The sequence below is a fragment of the Phaseolus vulgaris genome, chromosome 1 (genome assembly GCF_000499845.2).
Source record: "Phaseolus vulgaris cultivar G19833 chromosome 1, P. vulgaris v2.0, whole genome shotgun sequence".
Classification (NCBI taxonomy): domain Eukaryota; kingdom Viridiplantae; phylum Streptophyta; class Magnoliopsida; order Fabales; family Fabaceae; genus Phaseolus; species Phaseolus vulgaris.
This window is the reverse complement of record NC_023759.2, coordinates 40,655,625-40,683,599: the sequence shown is the minus strand read 5'-3', so window position 1 is coordinate 40,683,599 and position 27,975 is coordinate 40,655,625. Positions and strand designations below refer to the sequence as shown.

The 27,975-nt window shown below is 32.4% G+C and overlaps 4 protein-coding genes across 10 annotated transcripts; 2 read left to right on the top strand and 2 right to left on the bottom strand.

The window, feature by feature from the left end:
- Positions 1-112: 112 nt before the first annotated feature.
- On the bottom strand, positions 113-991 carry LOC137814252 (uncharacterized). The gene is made up of 3 exons (XM_068616877.1): positions 662-991; positions 468-584; positions 113-352 (listed from the first exon to the last, which is right to left on the bottom strand). The coding sequence occupies exons 1-3, from the start codon at positions 989-991 to the stop codon at positions 275-277; spliced, it is 525 nt and encodes a 174-aa protein (XP_068472978.1). The 3' UTR covers positions 113-274.
- A 115-nt stretch (positions 992-1,106) lies between these two features.
- On the top strand, positions 1,107-2,626 carry LOC137814253 (histone H2A variant 1-like). The gene is made up of 2 exons (XM_068616878.1): positions 1,107-1,428; positions 2,094-2,626. The coding sequence occupies exons 1-2, from the start codon at positions 1,315-1,317 to the stop codon at positions 2,388-2,390; spliced, it is 411 nt and encodes a 136-aa protein (XP_068472979.1). The 5' UTR covers positions 1,107-1,314; the 3' UTR covers positions 2,391-2,626.
- Positions 2,627-4,391: 1,765 nt separating this feature from the next.
- Positions 4,392-14,033, top strand: LOC137814251 (beta-carotene isomerase D27, chloroplastic). 4 transcript variants are annotated; one of them, XM_068616876.1, is made up of 8 exons: positions 4,392-4,507; positions 4,647-4,846; positions 4,922-5,061; positions 5,619-5,711; positions 10,264-10,325; positions 10,744-10,850; positions 12,845-12,937; positions 13,084-13,373. In XM_068616876.1, exons 2-8 carry the CDS (start codon positions 4,717-4,719, stop codon positions 13,122-13,124), a joined length of 666 nt encoding a protein of 221 aa, XP_068472977.1. In that variant the 5' UTR covers positions 4,392-4,507; positions 4,647-4,716; the 3' UTR covers positions 13,125-13,373. The 4 variants fall into 4 exon arrangements, with proteins under 4 accessions (XP_068472977.1, XP_068472975.1, XP_068472976.1 ...); XM_068616874.1 differs by lacking the exon at positions 4,392-4,507 and adding an exon at positions 13,687-14,033 and having other exon boundaries at positions 4,522-4,846; positions 13,084-13,132; XM_068616875.1 differs by lacking the exon at positions 4,392-4,507 and adding an exon at positions 13,695-13,834 and having other exon boundaries at positions 4,543-4,846; positions 13,084-13,132.
- A 1,533-nt stretch (positions 14,034-15,566) lies between these two features.
- LOC137814250 (peptidyl-prolyl cis-trans isomerase CYP63) lies at positions 15,567-22,326 on the bottom strand. Of its 4 annotated transcripts, none has more exons than XM_068616869.1 (14): positions 22,158-22,326; positions 21,483-21,670; positions 21,330-21,384; positions 20,317-20,405; positions 19,728-19,752; positions 19,586-19,624; positions 19,338-19,455; positions 18,819-18,979; positions 18,374-18,710; positions 18,158-18,279; positions 17,828-18,047; positions 17,403-17,696; positions 17,234-17,314; positions 15,567-16,209 (listed from the first exon to the last, which is right to left on the bottom strand). In XM_068616869.1, the coding sequence occupies exons 2-14, from the start codon at positions 21,558-21,560 to the stop codon at positions 15,837-15,839; spliced, it is 1,992 nt and encodes a 663-aa protein (XP_068472970.1). In that variant the 5' UTR covers positions 21,561-21,670; positions 22,158-22,326; the 3' UTR covers positions 15,567-15,836. The 4 variants fall into 4 exon arrangements, with proteins under 4 accessions (XP_068472970.1, XP_068472972.1, XP_068472971.1 ...); XM_068616871.1 differs by having other exon boundaries at positions 18,158-18,276; XM_068616870.1 differs by having other exon boundaries at positions 21,483-21,578.
- Positions 22,327-27,975: the final 5,649 nt, after the last annotated feature.

The following is a 27,975-nucleotide window of genomic DNA, read 5'->3' as shown; positions in this document are numbered from 1 at the left end:
GAATATATCCTAAAACAATAAATAATTGTAGTTGCATCTGTTAGATCTATATTCTTCTAGTTTTGTTTGACATTAACATTTAGACATAATTTGTGCATGATCTGCACTGATATACAGATAAATCATTCTTACTTTAACATAAATTGTGTAGATAATGTGTTGATTACACAATAAAATGGTGTTCAATATTCTACCATACTAATATGGCATCCATTCATACTCCAATATTCACATCAAATTTTAACATTTAACACCACATTATGTACAATTTCATCTATAAATACCCATCCTTCTTGTCTTGTTCTTCTGCTTCCTTATTAGCAGCTTGAACAGACTTGAACCAAAGAAAAGCCTGAATTGAACAATTAAGAGTTCATAAATTAGCATAAAACAACTAATACAACAAATTTAGAAAAAAAAAAGTTAATTAAATTAATTAATTTTAATATGAGGAAAGTAAATATTACCGAAGAGGGGATGCCAGTGAAGACAAAGAAACCTAGTAAGGGAGCATAAAACATGTTGTCCGAGGTTAATACTCCGAAAACCGGTCTCTGGTTCACGTATTCGAAAATGGAACCTATCTGAAGTAGCAAAAGATATTAAGAAACAAATAAAAAAATATAATAACAGTAATAATAGTAAGAGGTTGGTTAATTACAGCAGCGATTGCGGTGATAGCAGAGGCAAGTAAATAAGCGTAGAAGGGGATTTCAAATCCTTGTTGTGAAGTGTTGTTGTTGGGCTCATCCCTGGCCCATGGCGGTGGTTCATCGGAGTTTGGTTTGGCCCATGAAGGGATTTTTTCCTCGGACTTGCCTGACTCGGCAGAGCCTTGGGTCACTGCCACGACAACTAACCTGTGCGGCATTTTCCTCTTCCGGTGGTGGTGGGGAACTCCGAAACAAGTTGTAGATTGTGATACATGTTGATTTTGGATAGCACCGGCACACCACAGTGTCAAGAAGCTGCCACCGCCATTGGCTGCCATGATATTTTTTTTCTAAAGCACTAATTGGAAGTTGAGGTACTGCCAGTAGAATCTTATCCTAAGTTTGGGCCTGAAGTAGGTCGATGGGTTTTGATGGGCCTGCTCAAGTGATAATATTTGGTGGACCCGCCAAAAAAAATGAAATAATTTGAAAATCAAATTCCCACGCAAAAGTGACCGCGCCCCTGCCCGCCCATTGTTTGAGAAATGAAAATTTAAAGTGTTTATTAAGATATCATTCTCATTCAACCACAGTCACTATTTCAGCAGCATCTTCCTTCTTCGCTCTATCTTTAGCTTTCTAGGTCTCTCTCTGTATCTCGATGGGGGGAAAAGGAGGGAAAGGACTCGTGGCTGGCAAAACCACGGCAGCCAACAAGGACAAAGACAAGGATAAGAAAAGGCCTGTCTCTCGTTCATCCCGTGCTGGGATCCAGGTAACCCAATTTCCCGTTTCCTCCTATTTTGGTTTTTTTTTGTTAAGAATTGCCTTAGTTTTCAATTGAAAACATCATCTATAGAACTGAATTTTACTATGTTTCATGGCCCACATATTGGGTGTATGTTGGATCTGATTTGTGTTCCTCTTACTGTTTTGGAAGTTTCGTTGCCCGTGTCTGGTTCTAATCTTAACAAAACAACGGATCAAAATTCTTTTTTTTTTGTTGAATTTTCAATTGGTTGTGGAAAGTCTTCAGAACTGTACCAGATTTGGCAAATTAAGATTTTTTAGAGTAGTATTCTTTTGTTTTGTGTTTTTCAATTTCATCAACCTAAAAAGCAGTGTTTTTTTGGTTTAGGGAGCCATATTAGTTCAAGAAAATTTCATGATTGACTAGAATCCCTGAATTGACTAGAATTATATCATGGATCTAAAGGAAGGAAAGTTTGAATTTTTGTTCATTTCTTCAAAATTACAGAACAATCTAAATGTTTGTTGATTATTGGAATTTTTTGGTGTATAATGCCCACAATCAAGTTTGAACTAAAGATCTGTGATAAACTATTTAAATCTCAAACCATTAGGCCAACTCTGTTGGGTTTTGTTGAGATGGTTTGATGCATAGACTGAATTAGTTTGATTTTGTTTTGTTGGATGTAGTTTCCGGTGGGTCGTATCCACAGGCAGTTGAAGCAAAGAGTGCAAGCCAATGGACGAGTGGGAGCAACTGCTGCTGTGTACTTGGCATCAATTCTGGAATATCTGACCGCTGAAGTTCTGGAGTTGGCTGGGAATGCAAGCAAGGATCTGAAGGTGAAGAGGATCACACCCAGGCACTTGCAGCTCGCTATCAGGGGAGATGAAGAACTTGACACCCTCATCAAGGGGACCATTGCTGGTGGTGGTGTCATCCCTCACATCCACAAGTCCTTGATCAACAAAGCTGCCAAAGAATGAAACTCAATGGCCTCTTTGTTTCTCCTTTTATCCGTCTCTTTATTTACCATCTGGTGGTTGTGTTAGTTAGGTAGTAGATCTTATTTTATGTTTCTTAAGGACAAGATGTTAATGCTAGAGTGTAAATGGTCATTCTATCTGCCTTTAACTTGCTTGATGTGCTACTCCTACAATTGTAATGCTGTTGGATTTTAAGAGCTCTTTGTTTTAGCTTAAGTGATTTGTTTTTCTGACTACTCATTCGACTCACTGGTAATTTGCTTGTTGTTTTAATTGACTGTGCAATACTATTAACTATTATTATTAGCAATTTAGTGGACTGGGTTTTATCAAAGTATAACGTTCTTTGGGCCTAGTAGTGTCCAATCTCGAACAAGTTTGCTTGATTGTATGATTTTTCAGTGCCAGTGGCATGTTTTGGTAACTTGTGTAGGCCTGTGTGGTCTTGTTTTGGTAACTTTTACACGCATTGAAATCATTGAGGAATTCTTTAGAATTCTAGAGGCTAAAATATTACATAATTATTCAATAACCATGATAGTAATTTTTTTACTTTTTTGTTTTACTGAACTATTAAAGTGATCTTACATGGTCTACTATTGTTGTTTCTTGGTTATTTCTTAAAGTTATAATTTTACAGGTTTTAGGATTTTAAAGACATTTTTAAGCAAATGCTAGTATTAATAACTCAGGTACTGATTATTAAGAATTTTTTTTTATTAGGATACAAAAAATATGTTCTCTTATAATTTTATGGGTTTTTATATAACTTTATAGTAAAATCACTGATTGGCAAAACCCTTACCAAAAAGAAAAGGTGTAAATATTGCAAAAAGATGTATTGTCAAAATGGTTCTTATTAAAGAAATTGAAAAAAGAGAAATGGAAGAGAAAGTATCCATTTATCATTTAGTAAAGAAAATAATAGCTGAGAGGTAAAGAAAGGGAGAAGGAGAAACAATATGTTACAGGGGTAGAGAAATGATTCACTGTTAATCCACTTTTATAGGTAATATTATCTTAAAAATTAAACTTTTGTAGTTATAAAGGAAAAAAGAAGATAAAAATTTATTGAACATCAAAATATTATAATTTCTTCTTTATCTCACAATATCTATATATATTTAGGGTAAATATGTCTTTTGTGAATAAAAACTCATTTTTTCTCTAGCATTTTTTTAATTCAAATACCCTAAACATTTACATTTTTTTTTTTTACATTTTTATTATTTCCTTCCTACCTGCTCTGTTTTCTTTATACAAAGAAATTGTTAAAAAGATACATTTGCGAGTCTAATGGCATTAGTTGATAGGGGGTAATGACTTGAGTAAGTTGATTTTTTAGAGTGCTAAAACTCATGCTATTGAAAAATGCTAAAAGCTCTGGTTTCAGTGAGCTATAGAGAATAAAATAAAGACAGATATTTTTGTTATTGACGATGATTGTCAATGAAGAGTACAATATTATAACCCAAATTGCTGTGGATAACAATAAGGCAAGTGTCCTCATCTGGTTCTGAGGAATTTGAAATAAAACTAAATAACATCAACAGGAAAATATCTAAAAATAAAAACTGAGTCTATTCTTTGTGTTTTTTAGTGGTTACTTTTAGTTCAGAGTATTTTAAGCCTCTCTATACCCATACTAACATATTTTCAGTCTTTAATTTTTAAAATTTTAGTCTTATAAACTACTAATTTAACACTTGGATAATTTTAGAGAGCAATATACGTACTGGCTCAATGGTGTCTGTATTAAAAAAGTACTTTCTACTCCGTGCATTGTTTATATATGGACCAACAATCTTGTTTTAGAGAAATAAATAATAATTTTATTTAAACTAATCTCGGAGTCTCAGTTTTTCTATTTTGGACGTTTTTTAATTTTAGTTTCTGATTTTTCTATGAACCAGTATAGTTTCTTTACTTTTAAAACTAACAAACTTAGTTTATTACATAATGTTATGACGTGAATTTTTTAGCGTTTATATAACCATTGCATAAGTTTTGACACTAAAAAAATATGTATAATGTGAATCTGAAGAGGACACAAGAAAGCATCTAATATCCTAAGCAAATGCTAAGACAGGAATCTATAGCAGGAACTGTTTGTGAAGGTGCTCTTCACACACTCTTTGTTCTTATATGTGTCTCTGTTACTTCTTCCTCTTGATATTCTTAAACAACAACCACAATTCCCTGTTTTTCTCTCACTTCAAACTCATAACACTCACAAATGGTTGCAAATTGCTTTAGGTTGAACAGGAGTTCAGCACTATGTTCAACTCATTGGAATCCCATCAAACATAAACTAGAACATCCTTATATGGTTGCAATGCTCAGAACACCTTCAGATAGCATTACAGAAGAAACAAGAAAAGTTAATGCCTACAAAGATAACTTGTTTGATCGTTTAGCAATAAACCATCTTTCAAAAAGCGTTCAAGAAGCCACAGGTGCATACCCTTTTGTCACTTTGCTGTAGTTTATTTGAAGGAGAGGATTTGCTACAGCTTTTGATTCCTTTGCAGGACTTAGTAACAACAAGAGTGGGTATGAAAGCTTGGTTGAAGCAGCTACTGTGGCTAAACACAAATTTGACCCTATTCAGCAGCAAGAGGTTATCATCCAAGCTCTTAACAGAGCCTTCCCCAGGCCAATACTTTCTTTCGTGAGTTCGTTACTTGTTTCTCATGGTATTGGAATTTTGATTTGAGTCATTTGATCTTCTTGTCTGGTGTCTGTGACCACAACTCCCTTTTATTCTTTTTGCAATGGAGAAAGTTGTGGTATATTTTAATTTTACCATTATTTTTTAAACCACTAAATGTGATTTAGTTATGTGATTTGTTAAAATTGTTGTCTTAATTGCAGTAGCTAGCTAGGAAAGTTAATGATCTCAATAAATTATGAAACTAAATCACTATCAATATGTTTAGGGAATCTGACAATAAAGGCACAATTTGCATTGTGTATTTTTAAAGTTTAAGCAACAATATAAGTCATTTGTGGAGTTACTCTATAGTCCCATGATGAATGGCAAGGAAATTTTGGGAACTATTCTTTGTTCAGTAGAAGCTGCCTCTGTTTTCAGCTATTAGATTTATGCTATTTTTGTGACAGAAGGCTTATTCAAGTTCTGTTATCTGCTTTACTTTGAATTTTAATTCTTGAGCATTGCAATTTTCAATGATGAATGTGTTGTTTGTTGTATATGAGCAATGACAGATAAAGACAGTGCTGCCATCATCTAAACTCGCAAGGGAATATTTCGCCGTTTTCACAACTTTGTTCTTTGCCTGGTTAGTCGGACCTTGCGAGGTAAACAATTCAGACTCTAGTTTTTATTTTTTCTGGGTCAACAATTCACATTTTAGTTTGTACTTGTATAGTGTTTTTTTTTGTTGGATTTTACTCTGCCTTGTGTTCTAAAAGAAAATCCTTCACTAGGGAGCTTAGAGTAAAGAGGGTGTGGTTTTCTCACACTCATTTCTCAATAGGAACTTAGCATTTAAAAAGCCAAGAAAGACAAAAACGCAAACAGGTAAAGAGCAAGTGTTGGAAAATGGGGTAAAAATTGTACCTCTAAAATAAGGGGGAAAATACATATTTTTCTGCATTTACACCTAAGCTTTTACTAACAAATCTCTTCCTTTTTATCATAAAACGGTTGGTATAGAGTATTAAAGTTTTTTTATTTTTGAAAAATAAAATAGGTTGAGTATCCCTTCTACATGTGATTGGACTGAAATATTCTATAGGTTTAACGAGGTAGTAATAAATAAATAACTAGTACATAAAATAGATTTTATTTAAAAATATATTTAAATGAAATTTTTTATAAACACTTTTAAAAGAAAAAGATATATTTTTTCACCAACTAAAATTAACTTATATAAAAAATAATTTAGTTTATGGGTTTTTTCTTACTTTGCTTTGTTAATTAAGAAATTCATTCAAACAAAACCTTTCACGTGTTAGTGTTGAAAAAAAAATGATTATTGATAATGACTCAAATACAAAAATAAATAGCTGAGAAATTATAGTTTGCTAAGTGTGAAATATAATACTAGAAAACATTTAAAATATGAAGTACATAATTTATAAAAAAAAAAAAAATTAATCGATGAGTGATAAGAATATTTTATATAAATGAGTATAAATTTCATAAGTAAATTTTATAAGGTTGAACTAAACTTAAAATCTGTTTTTTAATAAAAAAAATTAAAAAAATTATTTGAATGATTAATTGCATGATAAAGTTTTTTTTCCTCATATTCTTAATCTTATTTTCCTTTTTTTTTATATCTCTACTTTTATAAAAATATATGTTATGAATATGAAATATGATTAGTTTTATTGAAATTTTATTTCCTTACATAGTTTGAAACACTGTCAAACAAGTTTTTATAGTTAGGTCAACATAATCATTTGCATATCCTATTTGAGTTTCCTAGCAGCCATCAAGATTCAATACATAGCATTTTAGGAGTTATTATAGTTATAATTAGATTTCATATTTTTCTCTTGAATTAATCTATTTCATATCACTTGCTATAATGGCCTTAATTTGGTTCCATCTAATAAGAGAAGTTTAAAAGCTCCTAACTCATTCAATAAAAAGCATGGATTAAGATTTAAGACAAATAAGTCTATTTTAGAAATGTTATCTACTAAATCAGTCTACAGAAATATATTTAAATCAAGTTAAAATATTTTTAACTATTTTGGTGGTTAAAGTAATTTAAATTTGACTAAGAAAGAATATTTTTAATTTGAAGTCTACTATAATAATTTCAACATTACTCAAAAATATCTTCACCTTAAGGAAGAGTAACTTCATTTTTATTTTATTCTCATCTAGAATAATCTTAATTCATCCTCATCTAAAATATTTTTAACGCAATCAATCAAATTATTTTGAATTTTAGGTTGATTTTATTTAGAATGGCTTAAACTTAACCTCGATTATAATATTTATCCTTTTTTATATCACATTTGAGTAATTTCAGACTTCAACTATATTATCTTCAACTCAACCATAATTATAATAAATTTTGTTTCCTATCAACTAAAAAAATTCATCTTTACCCAATTAGAATATCTTAACCTTAGTATGAGTTGTAGATAATTTTTAACTCAACATCAATCAAGAGAGGGCATCTTTACCTAAGATATCCTTAAGTTGATATTGCTTATAATTTATTCACTTTAATCTTGGTTAAAATACTTTTAATGTGATTGACATCATCTTTAATTTTATCTCAACAAATCATTAAATAGATTAGTTAGAATACTTTTAATGTGAGCGAGATTATTTTAGTTTTATCTTAACGCTACTAAAAAATCATTAAATAGAAATAAATTTAGAGAAAAAAATAATTAGTTACTATATTAATTAAATTAGATATTAATTTATAGATTATAAAATTATTGGTATCTAAATTATTTTCTAAATTTATAAACTAGTTTGTAAATTAGTATCTAATCAGTTAATTGATATTTAATTAATTACTAAGGTTTTAACTACTAATTTTAGAATATAAAATAGATGGTAGTTAAAATCTTGGTAGCTAATTAGATACCAATTTAAAAAATAATTTATAAATTTTATTAATAATAGAAACTATTTTTAGATACACAATAATTTTTTTAGTTCTTAATATAGTATATAATTTAGTCAATATAATAACTAATTATATTTTATTTCTAAAATTAGTTTCTATCTAATGATTGTTAGTGCAAATTAAATTTGCAAGGTTAGATTATGTATGTTTTGGTTCTCCAAATTTTAAAAGGTTCATTTTAGTCTCTTTAATTAAAGAAATATATAATTTTAATCCTTGAAATTTAAATTTAGGGACTAAAAATAGTTTTTGAAAAATAATTTACTCTTTCAAAGTTAGTGTTTTTTTTTTTAATTTTGAGAGGGTAAAATAATTTATTTTTAAATTTAGGAGATCAAAACCACGTCTGCCCTAAACTTCAAAGATTCAAAAAGTAATTAAGGTAATTTCTAAATTTAGGACCCATGGGCTAATTGAAACCCACATATTTTCATCCTATGAGTTTTTCAGGTAGTTCTTTTAAATTTAAGTCATTTTATAGAGATGGACGGTTAGCTATAGTCTATTTTTTAACAATCAATTTCTAATAGTTTAGTCTAAATATAATATATGATTTTTTATGTAAAAAAATCAATCTAAAAAGAATATTTGTGAACATATTATTTATATATAATTAAAATTTATGATACAAATATATCTTAAATATGCAAACCGTATTTTATACTTATGAATTTATATATTCATTTTGACTATTAGCATTTAAATTATTGAAATTTAGTTTAGATCTAAAGGATAAAAGAGATAATTTAAGGAAAACTTTTCTTGGTAATTGCAGAATAGTTAATGAAATGCATTTTAAAAAGAAGAAAAGAAAACAATGTTGAATTGTGAGAATGAAGAATATCCCCTATGTCTAATTGTTTCTCGCTCTCAATATTGTTAGTATTTTAATTTATAATATCTGAACACATCAACCCTAATATTTTTATTATTTTAATTTATCACTCCCTTCTCTTATTGTTTATCAGTTGCTTGATATATACAGCTATAGTAATAAATTTGTAATATAAATATTATATTGAAAAGCGATTCAAATGCAAGTTTATACATCATATTTAGTTTGTATATTCCTACATATCAATGTATATGATAATATAAATTTGATTATTTTATATTTTAAAGTCATGTAACATTGATTTATTTTCATTATAATTTTTTTTTATGATTTTTAGACGTAAATTTAACCTATTCATGATACTATGATCATTTTTATTCAAAAATTTCACATGTTGGTATTCTTCTGGTGGTGTAGTATGTGACCATTTTTTTTTCTGATGAATGGTTCGTAGGGTTGAAGATCTAGAATACACTAAAAATATAAATGATGAAACTTTATAGTTATAATTGAGTGTAAATGTTATCTTACAAATCAGTTTTGGTTTGGTTTTTTTAGAGTCAAGTTAGACTCAAAGTTTATTTCTTATCATATCAAAGTTATTTATAGTTTATCATAATAAGAGTTTATTAGATTTATCGTATCACTTGTGAACTATCCAAAAATACCTAGTCTCACATACGAGTTGATAGTTTTTACATGATAAGAGTGTGTTAGAGGTCTCACATCGATTATAGATAAAATCGTTTATAGTATAAGTAGCTACAAACTTCATCTTACAAACCAGAATTAGAAGATTGAGTTTGACTTAAAGCTTAATTATTAAGACTTTATTTATACCGTTTAAATATTATAATTTGATTTCTAATTAGAGAATAATTTCAAAATATTCAATTTCATATGTAACCAAAAAACTATTTATACTTTAAATGATAAAACTTTAGTCAACAAGAATTGGCACATCTAATGGAATCTTGAGTTCATAGCTGCGATTTGGATTCCCTTTCAAGGGATGGTGTCTGCTATCTAAACTTTTCAATCGAAAAATAAAATTGCAAAATTTAAAGAAACATAAAGCTTTACTCTAAGTTAATTACCGATAATAAACATCTGAATGCATAAATCAACTAGTTAGGCACTATTTTACTTCAACTAAGACAGTTTTTAGTTGGATTCCTAATATATACATATGCACATTAAATTTGAGAGGAAAAAATTGTTTATACAATAATGCTATCTGATATGACTCTAATATAGAATTGGATTTTATAATATGATGTGATCTAAAAATAAAATAAATGGTATAGATGGTAAATAACCTTCTTCACCTATGGGGACATCCTTTTACTTTCCGACAATGATTTAATAATAACTTTTAAGGATTAAAACTCATTAATCTCACCCTTCATAGGTGAGAGAATCAAAAGTCAACGGCAGAAGTGAAAAAAATGTAGTCTACATCCCAAAATGCAGGTTAGGTTCTTTTTTTAATCTAAAAATGTTGGTTTGTTTTGTTTTTTCTATTTTTTATTTCCATACAAATGATGTTCATCTTTAACAGAAAATGGTCCCCAATTCACCCACCTTCACCATCTGCTAATTATGATTCAGCTTCTCTCCAACATTCTATTCTCTATTCCCATCATCATCACCATCATTTTTTTTTCAATACCAAAATCATGATTACTAATACATCTATTGCATTTTGAGTCTAATAGTTTTATATTTAAATGACAAGTTATGATTAAAAAAATATTATTCTTTACTTTATACGTAGAAATATATGTTTTTTTAATTTCTAATTAATATTTATTGAACAGTTTTTATGTAATTATTTTTCTTTATATGATTTTATGATTGTTTCAGCAAAATAACCAAACAATTTATGTAGGTTTTTAGAGGAGACAAGTTGTGTAGGTATGTGTAATAATCTCTGCAAAATGCCATCTCAAACTTTTATAAAGGACTCTCTGGGGATGTCCGTCAACATGGTACCCAGTAAGTATCTTCAACAATATATCTTAATTATTATTCAAGTTTTAATTAGTTTAGTGCAGTATTTTTTATTTTTTATTTTTACTTCTACTCATTTTAGAAGCGATTATAATATGATTGAAGTTACTAAAGTATATATAATATATTTTTTAAAAATAATTTATCCTATATTAAAAATTAAATTTTAAGACTAATTCAACTTCATAAAATGACGACTTATAGATTAACTCACTTATATAATAAAATATTTTATCTCTAATTAATGTGAGATCTCAAATATAATGAGTTCCTGATCTTAGTCGGATGTAGAAAATGAAAAAACTGATCAACAGAACAATAGTAAAAAAAATATATAAAATTATCTTTTTTGGTAAGCCCAGCAAAAAGGATATGAACAAATGAAATAAATAAATTTCATAAGCAACTAAGGATGATGGTCTCTACAAGTCCACTAGTATTAGAGTCAGAATCATGATTTCAATATAGGACCCATGCACATACCACTAAGATACAAAATTACAAATAAACCCATCCAAATTCAGTTGAGAAAGTTTAATTGTCATACACTATTAGTATAAAAAACTTATCAATATGATTCAATAAAAAATCATTGATATAATCTTTAAAATAATTACAATAGAAATCAATAAATTTATAATAAGATAAATATTCGATTTATTACAATAATTATTTATAAACGAAATTATATTCTTAATAGAAAAATTTTAATTTTGTTAGGTTTCTTTAAACTCAGTTAATAATTAAAATAACTGAATATACATTTAATTTTTAATAATTGTCAAATGGGTTTACAAAAAAAAAATCATCGTTAATATGAAATTAATCGTAAAGCAGATCTTTTACCTTCTTTTTCTTTACTTTGTAAATTTAAAATACTTAATAGTTCATTTAAGATTAATTGAATTTTAACGTTAATTTCTTTCATAATAAACACGTGATAATTACAAATATAAACACGTGTTCAATGACTTACTCAGTCATCCGTGGAGTTAAAAAATATTATCAAAAGTAAAGTTTTTACACTTAAAAATGTAATTTTTTTTCTTATTTTACCAAAAACAAAATATGTCAAATTATACTAAATCAATTATAATTATACCAAAAACAAAGTGTTTCATAATGTCCCATTGGTAAATTTTTGCCAGTTTAGGATGAGCAGTGCACCGACTTCGGTAGATGAGGTTTGGGAAGGGATTTGGATTGCAGTAGTTAATGAGGTTTGGAAGTATAGGAATAAGGTTATTTTTAAAGGGGAGTAGTAGATGTACGGGAGGTTTTCGCGTTGGTCCAACTAAAGACTTGATATTGGGTTTTATCCAAGTCACAGTCTGCGTTTTTTTTCCTTTTCTGATTGGTACTTAGATTCGTTGTATTATGATGATCTTATGAGATGTTTACTTAGTATGTCAGGTGTTTTTCTCTGGATTAAGTTAGGAGTGTCTTGTATAGTCATACTTGTGAGTATGTTTACTAAGTGTGATTAAGGTTACCATTATATATAAGAGTTGAACCACCCCTAAAATGGTTCATATTTATTTATTTATTATTGTCGATAAAAAAATACTAAATCGATTGTTTATCTTTTAAAATAATATGCGTCAAAAAAAAGTTTCACATTCCATAGTGTATTATTTTCATACCTAACTACTTTTTTTTTTATAGAAGAGTTGTATTTAAAACCATATATTAACCATAAGCAATGAGTTTAGTGTTGATTGATAGTGTTATTTTCCATGAATAACATCTTGATTCTCATACCAAAATCATTGAGATTGAATCATGATGGCCGACTCAACACTAAATTAATGATAGTAATCTCTGTTTGTTTATGTGAATTTGAGGTGGTGAAATGTACAGGACCTCGTATTGGACAAGGGAAATTCCTGTAATTAAATGATTAAATAAATCCCACTAACATCTCTTGATAATAATGGATGATTACAATGTGATTGTTTTATTTATCTTTTGATTTGCAGATTTTGATGACATGAGTTGTGAGATGATATTTGGACAGGATCCTCCAGCATCAACTGATGATCCAGCACTGAACCAACCATGCTATAAACTATGTAATTATTTCATTGCAACATTCATCACTCTTTTTTTTTTTATCTACCAAGTGTCACCATGAAATAAAAAAATTCAGAACTTGGGAAAGTCAAATGTACATTACAAAAAGTAGAATTAACATTGTATTTTCATATATATCATGCAGGCAAGGCATATAAAAATCATGGAACGAACTTCCTCAGTTAATGCAGAGGGTATGGAAGACAGGAAAAGGATATAGTATTTTAAATGACAACTTCATTCTTATACCATCCACTATTATTTACATCAACATACTTTTTTTCCTTCTCTGCTGATATTTGACTTTAGTATTAGGAATTATTTAAAAAATTCATGGCTATAATTATTTGTATTTCATTTACAGGGTAAAATTTTACTCTGAAAAATAAATTCTTAGAGCACTTTTGTTTTAATTTAATGAGTTATTAGTGACAACTCTAGCTCCCTTATTTCAATCAGATTGAATTATATCTAACTTTGTAAAACTTAAGACAAATTGAAACTTGTTAATAGCTAATGGATTATCAACCAACTTTATTAGATAAAACCAACAAACTTTGTTACAAATAAATTTTGATATATTTTAAGGAAAGAATTTAAGTTTAACTCACTCTTATAAAATTAAGTTTTATTTTTATGATTGGATTAGGAATGTTAACTAATGAATTTTGAATACGTTTGAATTTAAAGCAAAATGAAATAGTTTCCTTTTTTGGGAAGTAGTGGTTTGACTGAAGATTTGTTGTAGGGTTTCAGGTGAACATGAATGGAACAAGAGTGTCTCCCACGTTCACCTTGTGTATGCTGCCAAAGCTGAGACTCATCAGCCATAGTTTCTCTCATTAAGAAAACAACCAAGTGCTCCACCGCACTTCCAACCAATCATTTGCAAGTAGATTTCCATCATTTTACTACTTTGAATCAATCTTCTTTCTTCTGCATTTCAAATATATAATGAAAACCAGCCCAAGGGTTCTTTCTATCGTGATGTTTTTCTCCTTTCCCTAGCTATAAATTGGAATAATAATGTGTAGTTATTAAAAAAATAATAGAATTACGTGCTTTAATTTTGAGAGCAAATATAATTCATTAGCATACTTTTAGTATTAGGAATGATATTTTATTTTATCTATAACGATGACTGTTGTGTTTTGTAGAGTATTTCAAAATGTTTTACTCTCACATTATTTGGTTTTGTTCACCTTCAAGTCTTTATATACAAGAGTTCAAACTACTTATCACTATTGTATCACATCTTTAGCTATTAAATAGATAAGTCTTAGATTTATGAAGTTTGATTTGAAAATATTAAAAAATGTCTCATTAACAATTGGATACATAAGTTAAAATGAATTAAATTTTGAAGTAATAAAATATGAGATGCGTGTTTGATGTATGAAAGTGATGAAGTGGAGTTGATTTATAATTGATGATGAGAAATTGAGTAGAGAATCTATTGTAGCATTAATAATGGGTATGAATGGGTTGCTTCAGAGTGATGTAATTGGCATATATAGTGTAGAGAGGAATGGAGTATGGGAAATTAGAGACGTGGGATATGGAGATTGCAGAGTGTAAGTGAGTGGGGGTATCTGTTTACAATGCAAGGAGAAGACTGTCTAATAACACCATAATACTACATTGCCTCCAAGTTGTTGTTGCCAATGCTTATGATGAAATTAGCAATCATGCAGTGATCCATGCAGTCAATCAAAGTGAAAGTGTAACAACCACAAAATGTATATTTTTATTCACTTTTTTTTATAATGGTGGATTAATAACAGTCACAATTACAAATAATAGTCTAAGTGGTAGTTTAAAATAGAACACGTGGCCATATGGAACTTAGAGTGATTTTAAAGAAAATTAAACAAATTTATTATGACCACTCACTAATATATATATATATTTTCTAGTTGGTATACAATTAATTAAACCATAACTTATTTCGATAAGTTTTTCTTCAACTTTTATTGAAGTAAAGAAAAAAAACCATAAAAATTAATATTTTAGAAGTTAAAATTAAAATCAATTCGTATATTTCAATTTTGATAGTTCTTTCATATAGTCACCAACATAAACTATTCAAGAGAAATAAAAACCAAACAAACCCACTATTTTTACCCTCGTCATTTTCTCCATGAACTACCAAAACCCATCTGAGATATTCTACCATGACGCTACCGTAAATTGGTACATAAACCACAAAAGACTATTATATAGAGTGATCCACTATAAAGGTTGCATCTAACTGATCTAAGCTTACACTGACCATACTGTTCCCAACCCCCTGACCCATACATCTGCAACGCACCAATTTGCATTTCGTAGTACACATGATTAGGAAGGATTAAGAAGCAGACGATGCCAAATTTGACAAAGTTGAACAGAATTACTAGAATTTTAGTAGTGGTTTAAGGGAATTTGATGGTAATTTAATTTAGAAAATGGAGGCTTCAGTCGAGCAAAGGTACTACACCCATGTAATAAATTTCTATATGATTTTTATATTTTGAATTTAATAAGCGATTAATTCATGTGAACATTGCTACGAAATAATTAATACATATATAGGTTTAAAAAAAATAAATGAAAAATGGCCTTTTCTTTATTTTGGGTAGGATGAAATTCAAAGAAAAAAAATTGCTGTTAACAAAAAAATCATTATGAACACAATCACTCTAGGCGCATCATTCAAGTTTTGGTACCGATAACCTTTGTTGAACCAACACATGCTCGTTTTTAAGCTAATGCACAATACTAAGTCCTTGAATTCAAGATCAACATCAGAACTCACTGAGGACATGTAAAATAAGCAGCCCTAAATAGCCGGTTATAAGAATTTAAGGTGGGTCCTGCTGCTGAGACTTGAGAGTTGATATTGAGTCAGTGTGATACTTACCTAACCCCAGAATCAGGACTAGCATCTCCATAAGAAACTAAACCCTTCTGACCGGATGAAGAGCTGGACCTAGACCTGCTACGAGATACGGAAGTCCTTTTATCATGTCGTTTTGGTGGTGTAGCATCAGGGGATCTGGAGCGAGAAGAGCCATTGCTCCTAGAATTGGACTTTGACCTACCCCTCCTGTCTGCCAATCGTTCATCACTTCTTGGACCAAGTCGAGATTTTAACCTGTCACTTATGGGAGGTCGCCTGTCTTCAGGACTAAGACTACGTCTTGGGCTTCGACTCCGGTCACGGTCTCTAAAACGGCCACGCACTGGACTGCGAGAGATGCTCCTACTAAGACTTCTCCTGCTTTGGTATCTAAAACCATAAGGATAAGAAATTAAGTTCATGTATGTATTTTCCTTCTGTATTTTGTCTTGCTCTTTGAGAAACAAAACTATGTGATATGCATAATTTAGGGCTCATTTGCTTCAGTCTTTTTTTAAGAAAAACATCTAATTAAATTTCATAGTAATTATGTATGTCTTTCCACAAAGGGAAAACCTAAAAATAGTTAATATTACAGTATTTTTCTCATGTTAAACATAGTAGCTTACGAAAAATATATCTATAAATACTGCATTATAAAGAATTTACTTTTGAAATAAAAACTAAAAACAAATGGACCCTTAATTGTATTAGAATTAGAACATAACAACTACATAAGCATGCACAAAGAAATGCAGTTTAATAAAAAGGAAGTCAATTTGATCCATAGCCCAACCCCAACCCAGTCCTTGAATAAGCCCCCTTTTATTGACCCACCAAATTAGTGGGTTGAAAAGCCCCAGCCCTCTCAGGTTCTACATAAAGTGGGTTAGGATCAAGGTCAGGTCAAAGTGGGTTTAGCCCACTACAAGGCTTCAATTAACTTCTAAATACTTTTCAAAATTGTTGAGTCCCTAAAGTATTCTAAACTGCAAATTGATCCTTCAATATTGTACAGTAATTATTGATTGGTCCTTAACTTGACATATAACCGGACCTTGCCCATAATGTCCTAGGTTTGGATTTGAATTGAGTAAATGTTTTTCATGTATATAAAAAATTATTTTTAAGTAAATGTTTGTTTTTCCATTTTCATTTTTAAATAAGATTATTTTACTTTAAAAAATGGCCCATGGGTTGGCCATGACCCATGGGCTTTTGCCAATGCCTTTTTCTTACGTGGGCTTTTGTCTGAGCTTGTGTGGGTCAGGTCCAAGCCCCGTGGATTGGGACAAATTGACAGGTCTAATTTCTAGTAATATATAATTAAGAAAATGCTAAATTTATGCAAGGAATGGGAAGCATCATGGTCTAACTACATAGCAGAATCAAACAAACAAGAGCGAGGAAGAACCTTGGACGATTTCTACCCCCAGGGGGACTTCGATAACGTCGTGGTGGAGATCGCTCAGAATAACTTCTGTAGCTTGTGTTTCTTCAAATTAACATAACAAGTCAGAACAACATCCAACATTTTATTAAATAATCCAGTTTAGAACAAAATAGTGTAGGACTATACATACCTATCAAAGTTCCTCCTTATATTTCTATCACCATATCGGTATGTGCGAGTAGACCGCTCAGGAGATGGAGTACGATATCTGCGGGCAAAGGCATAGCGCTCAGTAAAACCACGTCCTTTTTTAATACGCTTAGGCATGCCATTTGGTGAAGGGCTTTTTGAAAAGCGATGACCATGTTTAGGGGCTGCAGGTTCAGATGCTTTTTGACCAAAACTAGCCTGCAACAAAGCACGTCCTTGGTTTAGCTCTAGCTCACCAGAATCCCTGGTAGGACTTCTCCCAGTTCTTGCACTTCTGGATATAAAATAAAAGATGTCATACAAACTTAGTGGAGAAGTATTAAACGCCCAGAAGGAGACATTTACTGAAGCAAAATTTACATGAGATGAATAATAATTAGAAGCTAAGAAAGCAAGAGGCAAAACCTATTGTCATTTGAAACATCTGAATTAGCATGTTGTTTAGCAGGTTTACTAAATTCAGCTTGAGTATCATGCCCGTTATTCACAAATGCCCCATTTTCCGGAGACAATTCACCTTCTTCATGTGATTGCTTGTCCACAGTTCTTCTAATCTTGGTATCCGTTGTTTGCTCTGGAATAATTTGATCTTGTCGAGGAAGGCTCGAAGATTGCTTTTCTGTGTCTGTAGCAAGAGCAGCTATAAGCTTAGGTGGCTACATAGAGTATTTGTGGAGGAAAAGAGAGAGAAGAGAGGGCACAGGACATATTCTAAGAATTAAATAAATAGCATACCTTGATTTCTTTCTGCTTTATTGTCAGCATGTGTTTTCCGACCTGAGGAGCGACGATCAGCTTTCTCATCGCTAGAACTACTACCACTAGTACTAGAGCTATCACTTGAATCCTCAGAACTGCTGAAAAAGGAAAGTAAAATCCCTTAAAGCTTACTGGAGGAGTACGACAATAGATAAAAGTGGGTGAGCATTTTAAAGGTAGCTATAATCAGACCGCCTAGACTTGTGCTTTGATCTTCTACTTCGACTGTGCCTACTTCTCTTTCTCTGGTTTCGACCAATTTTCCTCTTCTTCCCATGCTTGCGCTTATTTCTCCTCTTCTGGTGTTTCCCATAACTAGAGGAATCAGAATCAGAAGAATCCGATTCAGAATCTGAAGCTGAATCTGATTCAGAATCTGAGGAATAACTATCACTATCAGATGTTGAGTATCTTCTCCTTTTTGTCTTCGTGTCTTTGGAAGATTTTTTTCTTTTCCCCCTTGACTTTTTGTCGGAAGACTCAGAACTATCATCAGAATTAAGGGGTTTCCCTGATTTTCTCCTTTTCCCTAAAACATGAAGCAGTTCATGTATTACAAGCAATAGCATTTAACAAGAGATTGAAGCAACCAGTTTATAGTATATATTCATCAATATGTATTTCCTATCGCAAGTACCTTTCTCCTTCTCAACCGTATGCTGAGCTTTTGTTTCAAAAACTTCACCACAATCAATAATTTTAACTGTCTGGGTAGGTTTCCCATCGGATGTTCCTACCAGCTCAATTTTCTTCAGAGCATCCATTCCATTGACAACTTTTCCAAAAACAACATGTTTCCTGCATTAACATGTGAAAGAATACAATAAAAAACCTCACCAATACATCAACAAATCATCAATTACAGACATTACAAACTTAAACTTTTTTAGCACATGAAAACAAAGACTCTAAATAGCAACTACAATCAAAAGAAACTGAAAATAACACGAGTAAAACTTACAAGGGCCATCAGCAAGAAAAAAGAAATGCACAGACAACAGCAGCAGCAAAAAAGAATAAAAAGCTGAAAGATAAAATCGTAAAAATTTTGGGGCCATAAACGAGAACAAGAAATGCAGATTGAAATCCAGTCTGGTATACAAAATGACTGAAGCACATCAAACTAGTACAATGAAAACATTCAAAGATTGTATACCCATCAAGATGAGGTTGGCGCTTGAATGTAATAAAGAACTGAGATCCATTTGTGTTAGGCCCACTATTAGCCATAGAAAGAAAGCCAGGTCCATCATGTCTTAGTTTGAAATTTTCATCTGCAAGGCAGAAGTAATTGGGGGTATAGTCAAATAATTAATATCGAAATACATTGAAGTATGTGTAAGCCTTTTTGCTTCTTTTATCCTTGAATGTAGAATAAAAAAAAACTGCTCTTATAAAAGGTACCTGCAAATTTTCCACCATATATACTTTCCCCACCCGTGCCTGTAAAGCAGTGAAGTTGTTCCTTAAAACTCTTTGTAAAAGATATGAGGTCAAAAGGGAACAACATATCATATTAGGTAAATAACAGAAACAAAAAACATACCATTACCCCTTGAAAAATCACCACCCTGTCAGAACACAAGAAAGAAAGTTGGTAATGTTTTCAGATAAATGAACTTCATTTGTATAAGGGTTGAGACACCCCTTAAGTGTCTCTTTTTATTTTATTTATTCTTTGCTGATAAAAAAAAAAGACAAATGAACTTCAAAAAACAAGTTTGGAGAAATAGGGAACAAAGCAAGAGCAAACTCCAAAATATTCTTTTGGTACCCTCGCCTCACTTCCGCAAAACCTTACTAACAGAGTGTACTATTTGAAATGTTCAATAGGCTAACTTTCATTTAGACATAGTACCCACATGCAACATAAAAAAAACATCAACATAGTTATCGTTAGCTCATGCTAATCATGAATATAGAAGGTGAGTCTACACGCAACGCAACAGTAAGGCAAATTCAGCCTTGCAACCAGGAGGTCATGAATTCAAATTCTAGAAGCAACCTCTCCACTTGTGGAGAATGGTGAGGCTACGTACACCTACCATCCCCAAATCCAACTACTTGGGAGCATCGTATGCTGGGTCAACCTTTGGTGACAATCATGAATAGAGTAAACATGAAGGACAACTTACTTGAGCCATGAAACCTTTAATTATGCGATGAAAGCTTGTTCCCTTATAATGCAAAGGTTTCCCAGTTGATTCTCCAATGCCCTTCTCACCTACAAACAAAAGCAGTGTTACAGCAAAAGTAGAGTGCAAAGTTTAAAGAACCAATTACTATGAAAAACATACCATCATTTGAGTCAAATATTAATACCATCATTTGGCATTATCTTATATAGAATAAACATAATTTCACATTAGTAGGCTAGATATTTGTATCGACAGGAAGTAACATGTACCACCATAGGTAAATTACAAATGACTAGTATCTCACGCACATAGACTATAAACTTTATATTCAACTAAACAAGTTGGCAAAGAAGTAACAATTAAAAGTTCTATGAAGATGTTATAAAAGAAATGACATAGCTTTGGTTTTTGCGTCACGTTTTCTACAGATAAAGCTCAAAATGAGTAGAACTATTTGTTTAACATTTATGTGCAACTGTGAGAAAAGGAAACCTATAAAGTACTAAAACAAGTCTATCTTCTGTTTTTTCCTCTTAATCAAACATCACCTTTATAGTATACACCATTCATACAAATTAGCATTGTTGGCTTCATGTAAGTTAACCAAAAGAAGGACTATAAATTTAAGTTAGGATCGGGGGATAAGAATTTAACCAACACTGACATTTCATATATACATTAATATACAAGTTCAACTTTCCTCTCCCAACCCCAAATATGCAAGGGGGAGGAAAAGGGATCTAGGTAAAACAGAATCTTGCTCGTAAGTTGATCAGCATAAGAGTGCGAAGGGAACTTATTCAGGATGCATATAACTTCCCGACCCCCAATCAAACTAGTGTCTATATCACTCCTGAAACCAATATTTTTCTTGGTCAGGAAGAAGCTCCACAGTCTCACTATTACCCAATACATTTACAAACTTCATGTTCCACAAGCAACAAACAAACTATTTTGAAAATGAAAATGATGTCAAGACATATAAAGACCCTATTTGAACTTGAAAATACCTGTACAGAGCGCCCGAAAATTCTCGGCTGTCTTTGGAACAATACTATCAAAAAGCTGCACAATTCAAAAAGAGTTTATTCATACGAACCTAAGATGTTCAGGAAAACATTAGATATACTTACAAACAAGAAAACTCTTAACTTTCTTATTACCTGGATAACAATTCTTTCCACGGGGTCGGCATCAATTGAGACATCGAAAAATACACGAACATTCTTTTCCAGACCCATCACCTAGCTCAGAAGATGCTTCAGACGTAAAGTAGAGGTATAAAACAATCAGAAATCAGCATAAATGTTCCAGGTGCGAGTCGTAAAGAGCATTCGATGTCAGCGTTCCCCTTAAACAGAGAGCCAAAGTTGTGCATTTAAACAAACTGAATCACCAATATCCTCCACAGATGCTATGTTGAAAACAAGTTTCAAAATGAAAAACTATAGTCCCACTAACCAGTTGTTTATAGTCATAACTACATATCCATCAAAACCAACACATTATATACTAAGAACTCAAGCTTCCAAATATCAGTTTACTCACATGCAATGCAACAAAACCCTAAACCCTAGGTATACATTTCAACGTATAACTGGACTCAAGTTCCTGGAAGTTTAATTTCTAAAAAACTGAATCAAAATCTTGGTCGGAAATGGCATCTCGCAGCTAGAGAGGAGGAAGGAAGTATCCAATCAGAGAGTAGAAAATTCATAAATGGAATGACAAAAGAGAAAGAGACTAGCAAATTATAAGGGTTAAGAATTTTGCAATTGTTCAAACTGGGCTTGCTTATGCGAACACAGAAGAGATAGAAGAGAGAGAGATGAACTCACCTTGAAGGCATGAATGAATGGAGGCGACGGTTCGGTCTCAATGACTATAACGAAGAAAGGTTCTTCTTCAGCTTGAGGGACTGTGAGAGCAAGTGCATTCTTCTTGGGCCTTGTCGAACAATATCTGGGTTGTCCATGCTAGCCCAATTAGTAAGCCCTACGTTATTTTGGCAGTTTCTTCCTGTACCAATACATTTTTATTTGAAACTGACCATCACCTTTTATTTAAAATCGGAATCTGGGAGTGTGCTACGGATTTATCAATTTGGAAGTGAATCATGTTGCTTTCCAGATGAGGGGGTGTTCCGAAAGCAAAATTTGCATAAATTGTTGATTTCCATATTGCTGAATTTGGAAGCCTAATTTGTATTACGGATTAGTAAATCTGGAATGGTTTTTTTCAATTATGGATTTCTTAATCTGGAATGCATATTTTGAATTACAGACTGGTGGATCTGGAATGCATATTTTTTAACATTGTCATTCATGTACTAACGGAAGCACCAATTCGAAAGGTTACTGGACGTCAATCCAAAATTTTACCAGAAACGTCAATCCAAAAATTTACCAAATTTCATAATCCATAATGTAAAAAAAAAATTGTACAATTTTTATATAAAGACAGTTTTATCTTTGCACCACATTGTGGGGGTAAAAAATAAAAATTAGAGGTACAGAAAGAAACGATCCGTTATTTTCTCACTGCGCCGCCATCTTACGCAATAATATTTTCCAAGTTTTTTTGCATTGTTATTTACAATCTAAAATATAGCAACAAAATATGAATTGTAATAATCATTCATCAGTAACACCGTTCACCATGGATGTTTTTGTTTTTTAGTCTTCGAATTTAATTTTAATATAACTATGTTCGGTCAAAATATAGCCTAAACAATTTTTTAACTATATTTAAAAAATAAAATAAAATAAAATATTTTGATTTCAATTTAAAAACTACACTGATATTACAAGTGAGTGTTGTTATCATCACAATAAGTACAACTATCTCTATTGTTGTTATATTATTATTATCATTGTTATTTTGTGTTATTATTATCATAATCATTATGAGGAGTGTGGTTATTTAAACAATTTTTATTTTTGTTCATGATTTTTATATCATTATTGTTGTTATTATCACCTCATAATTAACATCACATTGTAGCAACTATCAACATCGTAATTATTTTTATTATAATTCTTCAACTCCAAATGTCTATATTCACAAAAACTATTAGTATTTATTCTTCTAACTCAAATCTACATCTTTAACACGTCTAGTCATAACAAAGAGAACAAATGGTTTGTTGTTTTCTCTCTCACCTTGCATGGGTCACACAAAATGCTATTAACCACGATCCCTCGTTTTGCCAAATTGACCTTAGTAGCAATATTGTTTTCCAAAACCCTCCAATGAGTGATATGGTTGAGCGCAAAGCCTTAATCTTTCAAAAAGAACTATGCAAACTCAAGGGATCCCCATCAACCTTGCCCCTTAAAAAACCATACATTGAATTAACTAAATATCCAATGCAATCGTCATCCTTCCACACCCATCTATCCTCGTTTTCAAAAGAGACTCGAAACATGCACTACCTCAAGAAGCTTATTAACATGGTCCTTTTCCCAATCGAAAAGTCTCCTTCACCAAGAAAATATTTATGTCCATATGCTATTAACCCAATCCCCACAACGAAAAAAACTTAACATTTTTGGTTTTTGATAGTGAGAAAAACCTTGGGAATCTACTTTTTAAAGTGCCAAAGCCCAACTAATTATCATCCTAAAAAAAATATATTTCCCGTTACCGACAACCCACCTTAAGCGATCTTCGAAAGACCTTCCCCAAACCTCCTTTAGATCTCTTCACCAGAGAGAATCAGAGTTACGTAGCATTTGCTTTTTTAAACTTCTCCAACCACCATATTTAGACTCTAGATTTTTCTTCCAAAACCCTCCTTAGTTTGGTTTAGACGCAAGATCCATTTCTCCAACAAGGCCAACTTAAAGAGTCGAATATTAAGTATGCTTAGACCTCCAGCTTCCCTAAGCTCACACACCTTATCCCAAGACGCCCAAACAATTTTCCTCCCTTTGGAACCCCAACCCCACAAAAATTTCCTCTGTAAAGACACGATCTTCTTCAACACAGTAGAAGGTATCCTAAACAAAGATAAGTAAAACAACGATATAGCCAAAAGGACAGACTTGATCAAACAAATCCTTTCAGCCATTGAGATGAATCTACCATTCCATTTGCACAATAATTTTGTCAACTACATCATCCCAAAACACGCTCTTCTTGTAACACCCTCCAACTGACAACCCTAAGTAAATGAACGGAGTTTTTATCACTTCACAATTGAGAATAGTCACAAATCGAAGAACAACAATTTAGTCGACCCCAACCCCTCCTAATCTTCTCTTCGAGAAATTCACCTTAAGACTAGAAGCTAACTCAAAGCAATATATAATAACCTTCAAGTTAAACACGCTTTTGATGTTAGCTTCGCAAAATAACAAAGTGTCGTCTGTAAACTGAAGCATATTGACCTTAACCTTCCTGCGTCCAACCTCCAGATTCTCAAACAAATTCTTCTCAATAGCATTCCTTGAAACCCCGGCTAGACCTTCAGCCACAATAAGAACACAAGAACAATGTTAAAGGATCTCCTTGGCTCAAACCCTTCTTCGGGATAAACTCCTTAGTCAGGCTCCCATTTACTAAAACAGACATTGATGTAGATTCCAAACAAGATATGATCCAGGAGATCCACTTCTCACAAAATCCAAGTCTGCCTAACATGTAATAGATAAAATCCCAACACACCAAGTCGTAAGCCTTCTCATAATACACCTTAAAAACACAGCTTTTCTCCTTCCTCTTCACCTCCTCTAGAACTTCACTGGCCCACTAAAACACTGTCCATTAAACCCCTTCATTCGAGGAAAGTTGATTGCCTAAAATCAATGATTTTATTCATCACCTTCTTCAACCTGATAGACAGAATCTTAGATATAGTCTTAAAAAGACACCCCACCAGCGAAATAAGTCTAAAATAGTCTAAAATCAGACATTTTAGACGCGTTTGACCCCCTAGGCCATTTTCCACTATTTGTGAAGTCATTCACAACTGCAAGAATATCCTCCTTTAAACAGTCCCAACAGAATTTAATAAAACAAAAATTAAAATCATTTGGCTCATGACTTTTCGAACTGTCGCAACTCCAAACTGCACTATTAACTTCCTTCTCTGAAAAGGCACCTACCAACATCACGTTGTCTTCACACCAATGACCATTCTCAAAGACCCCGTTAAACTCGTTTCTCGCTCTTCTCCACTTGACAGTTGAATGAAAAAAAGTTGAGTTTAAATCACCTTGTTTAAGCCACTTAAGACAGGCTTTTTGATACAACACAACTTCTTGTTTAAAAAAATTCCAACTATGCTCTACAAGCAATATTATTCTATCCTCCCTCCCGAATTCGTCTAGTTCACTTTCATCATTTCTTGCATCCAATTCTTTAATTTTTCTTATGCAATTCTTCCCTGCTTGTTTAACATTCTCAAAGACCTCTCTATTCCAAAATTTTAAATTTGGTTTTAACATTTTCAACTTTTCCTTTAAAACAAACATCCCTCCACCATGCACCTCATAACTAAGCCATTTACCGTGTATAAAGACATTGAACCTGCCATCACTTTGCCAAACTTCTAAGCTTCTAAACGGTTTCGGGCCCCAATCCACACTCGTATCTTTTAACACAAGATCACAATTATCAGATACAGATATGTTGAACACATACTGTTTGCTATTTGGCCACACATCCCGTCAATCCCTAGAAACCAAAATCCTGTCTATTATGCTTTTAACCAACCTGTTCAGTTTGTACCAAGTAAACTTTTTGTCAACTATCGGAATATCCAACAACTCTGACTTTTCTATAAAATTGTTGAAACTACTAATTTCTCTATTGTAATCAGACACAAAAATCAAATCTTTTCTCTCCTCCTTCCTTGTGATAGAATTAAAATCCCCAACTATCCTCGGTAAGGATGTTGGTCGCGCACCTTCCCTACCAAAACCCTTCCAAATCGTCGCCAAAGCAGACAACACTCTAACTTTAACACTGCGAATCCCTTCCGCACCCATCTCCTTCGCTCCTTCTGCCAAAGACGAGATCAAGACTACACCCACTGAAGCACCATTATGACGCCTTTCTCCTACCACCCCACATACTGGCTCTCCGTTGGAAAAGCCACTGCTGGTCATCACCTCCTCGCTGTGGAAAACTACAGGCGACGCAACATGTGGCCCATAAACGACCGCACCACTAAAGAAGCTGTGAAATGATATAGACAGCTTTGGTACATCGTACACCATCACACCAGTCGCCTTAACACCAGAGATGTCGCGAAACGTTGTTGATGGCACAGGGTCACTGTTTGCCATCGCGGTTATCGCTACAACACCAAAGACACCGTGAAGGTTGCCCTTACAGAGATCCACACCAAACACATCTTGCTTTGAATGCTTAGCCACATCGAAAATTGGGCCTAGACCACCAACCCAACTCTCAACTCGAAAATGGGCCTAGGATGGCTCGTCACAAATTAGATCTTCTGCCCAAACCCTTTTGTTTCTCGAACCTACCATATTTAAACATGTGTGACTGTTAGACTTACTTCCCTTCACTCCTCCACTTATGTCGTTGCCCACTTTCTTCTTTCCCAATGTGGCGTTTTGACTTTCCAGGAAAGAATTAACTTCTCCACTAGTGCATGCACCTCCTTTTGAACTTTCTCTCTTCTGCACCGGGAACTAAACAATTTGTTCTTCTCCTCCCAACCTCTCAGTTCTAGCACCATAGTGGAAACACTCGGAATCGAGGAACTCATCTCCAACGCTGTTAACCAATTGAGCCTCTGACCCTTCTTTGGAAGGCTCATCCCAACTCACGTGACGAAACCCTACCTTGTCTTTAGGGAAGCCAAACTCTTCTTCTATGGAAACCTGATATAAAATTCATTTAATTTCGCAGTTTTTGCCAATCTTGTCACCTTTCCCACTGGAACTCTTATGCGCAACCTTGCAAACTCTAGGACCTCTCTTGTAAGCATTGCCTTATTTACCTCGACCATCGTACTGACTAACACCCTATACATTCAAAACACTTGCTACTCCAAATGGCCAACGAGATTCCTTTACACCTTACCCAAACAAGTTTTTTGACAACCACAAAAGAGTCATTCCATGAGACAATTGACTCGAAAATTCTGTCAAACTAATCTTTGTTCTCTTCTATAGATCTCTCAATTAAGCTCTCTTCTTCACAAGACATAAGCACATACTTTTCCCCGAGATAACGTAATCTCACAAAACTGAACCCACCCACAAAAAAACTTTCCTTAACTGATTGTACATTAACTACATAAGAAAATCTACCAACAGAACAGTTTTCCAACCATTTTGATAACTCCACCTTAACCCTAAAATGAGGCGTGACTTCCTCTGAATCTTTTTGTGCATTGCCCGCACTCCCACACGAAATGACTTGTACAAAAGAGTGTTGTTTCTAACCTTTCTTATATGCACTGAAGGAGGACCAACCTTCTTTGGAATCATATTCTTATTGTATTTAGGTTTGTTAACCCACATCTTCCAAGTTCCTATCCAAATTGAATTCAATCTCATTTTCAAGTTTAATTTCCTATCCAAATTGAATTCAATCTCATTTTCAAGTTTTGTGCGTGGTTCATCCCTTGAAATTTCACAAACCCAAAATATTGGTTTCTTGTGTTTATTTTTCAGGCAA

Bases quoted from the DNA above. Each gene is read 5' to 3' on its own strand.
- LOC137814252 (XM_068616877.1), bottom strand. From the start codon at position 991: ATGGCAGCCAATGGCGGTGGCAGCTTCTTGACACTGTGGTGTGCCGGT. The intron at 585-661 runs GTAATTAACCAA...TTGCTACTTCAG, and splicing joins CTATCACCGCAATCGCTGCT to ATAGGTTCCATTTTCGAATA. The intron at 353-467 runs GTAATATTTACT...TGTTCAATTCAG, and splicing joins TCACTGGCATCCCCTCTTCG to GCTTTTCTTTGGTTCAAGTC.
- LOC137814253 (XM_068616878.1), top strand. From the start codon at position 1,315: ATGGGGGGAAAAGGAGGGAAAGGACTCGTGGCTGGCAAAACCACGGCA. The intron at 1,429-2,093 runs GTAACCCAATTT...TGTTGGATGTAG, and splicing joins CATCCCGTGCTGGGATCCAG to TTTCCGGTGGGTCGTATCCA.
- LOC137814251 (XM_068616874.1), top strand. From the start codon at position 4,627: ATGGTTGCAAATTGCTTTAGGTTGAACAGGAGTTCAGCACTATGTTCA. The intron at 4,847-4,921 runs GTGCATACCCTT...ATTCCTTTGCAG, and splicing joins AAGCGTTCAAGAAGCCACAG to GACTTAGTAACAACAAGAGT. The intron at 10,326-10,743 runs GTTAGGTTCTTT...CAATTTATGTAG, and splicing joins GTCTACATCCCAAAATGCAG to GTTTTTAGAGGAGACAAGTT.
- LOC137814250 (XM_068616869.1), bottom strand. From the start codon at position 21,560: ATGGGTCTGGAAAAGAATGTTCGTGTATTTTTCGATGTCTCAATTGAT. The intron at 19,753-20,316 runs GTAAGTTGTCCT...GTGTTCTGACAG, and splicing joins TTAAAGGTTTCATGGCTCAA to GGTGGTGATTTTTCAAGGGG. The intron at 17,697-17,827 runs GTTTTGCCTCTT...TTTTATATCCAG, and splicing joins GATGTTTCAAATGACAATAG to AAGTGCAAGAACTGGGAGAA.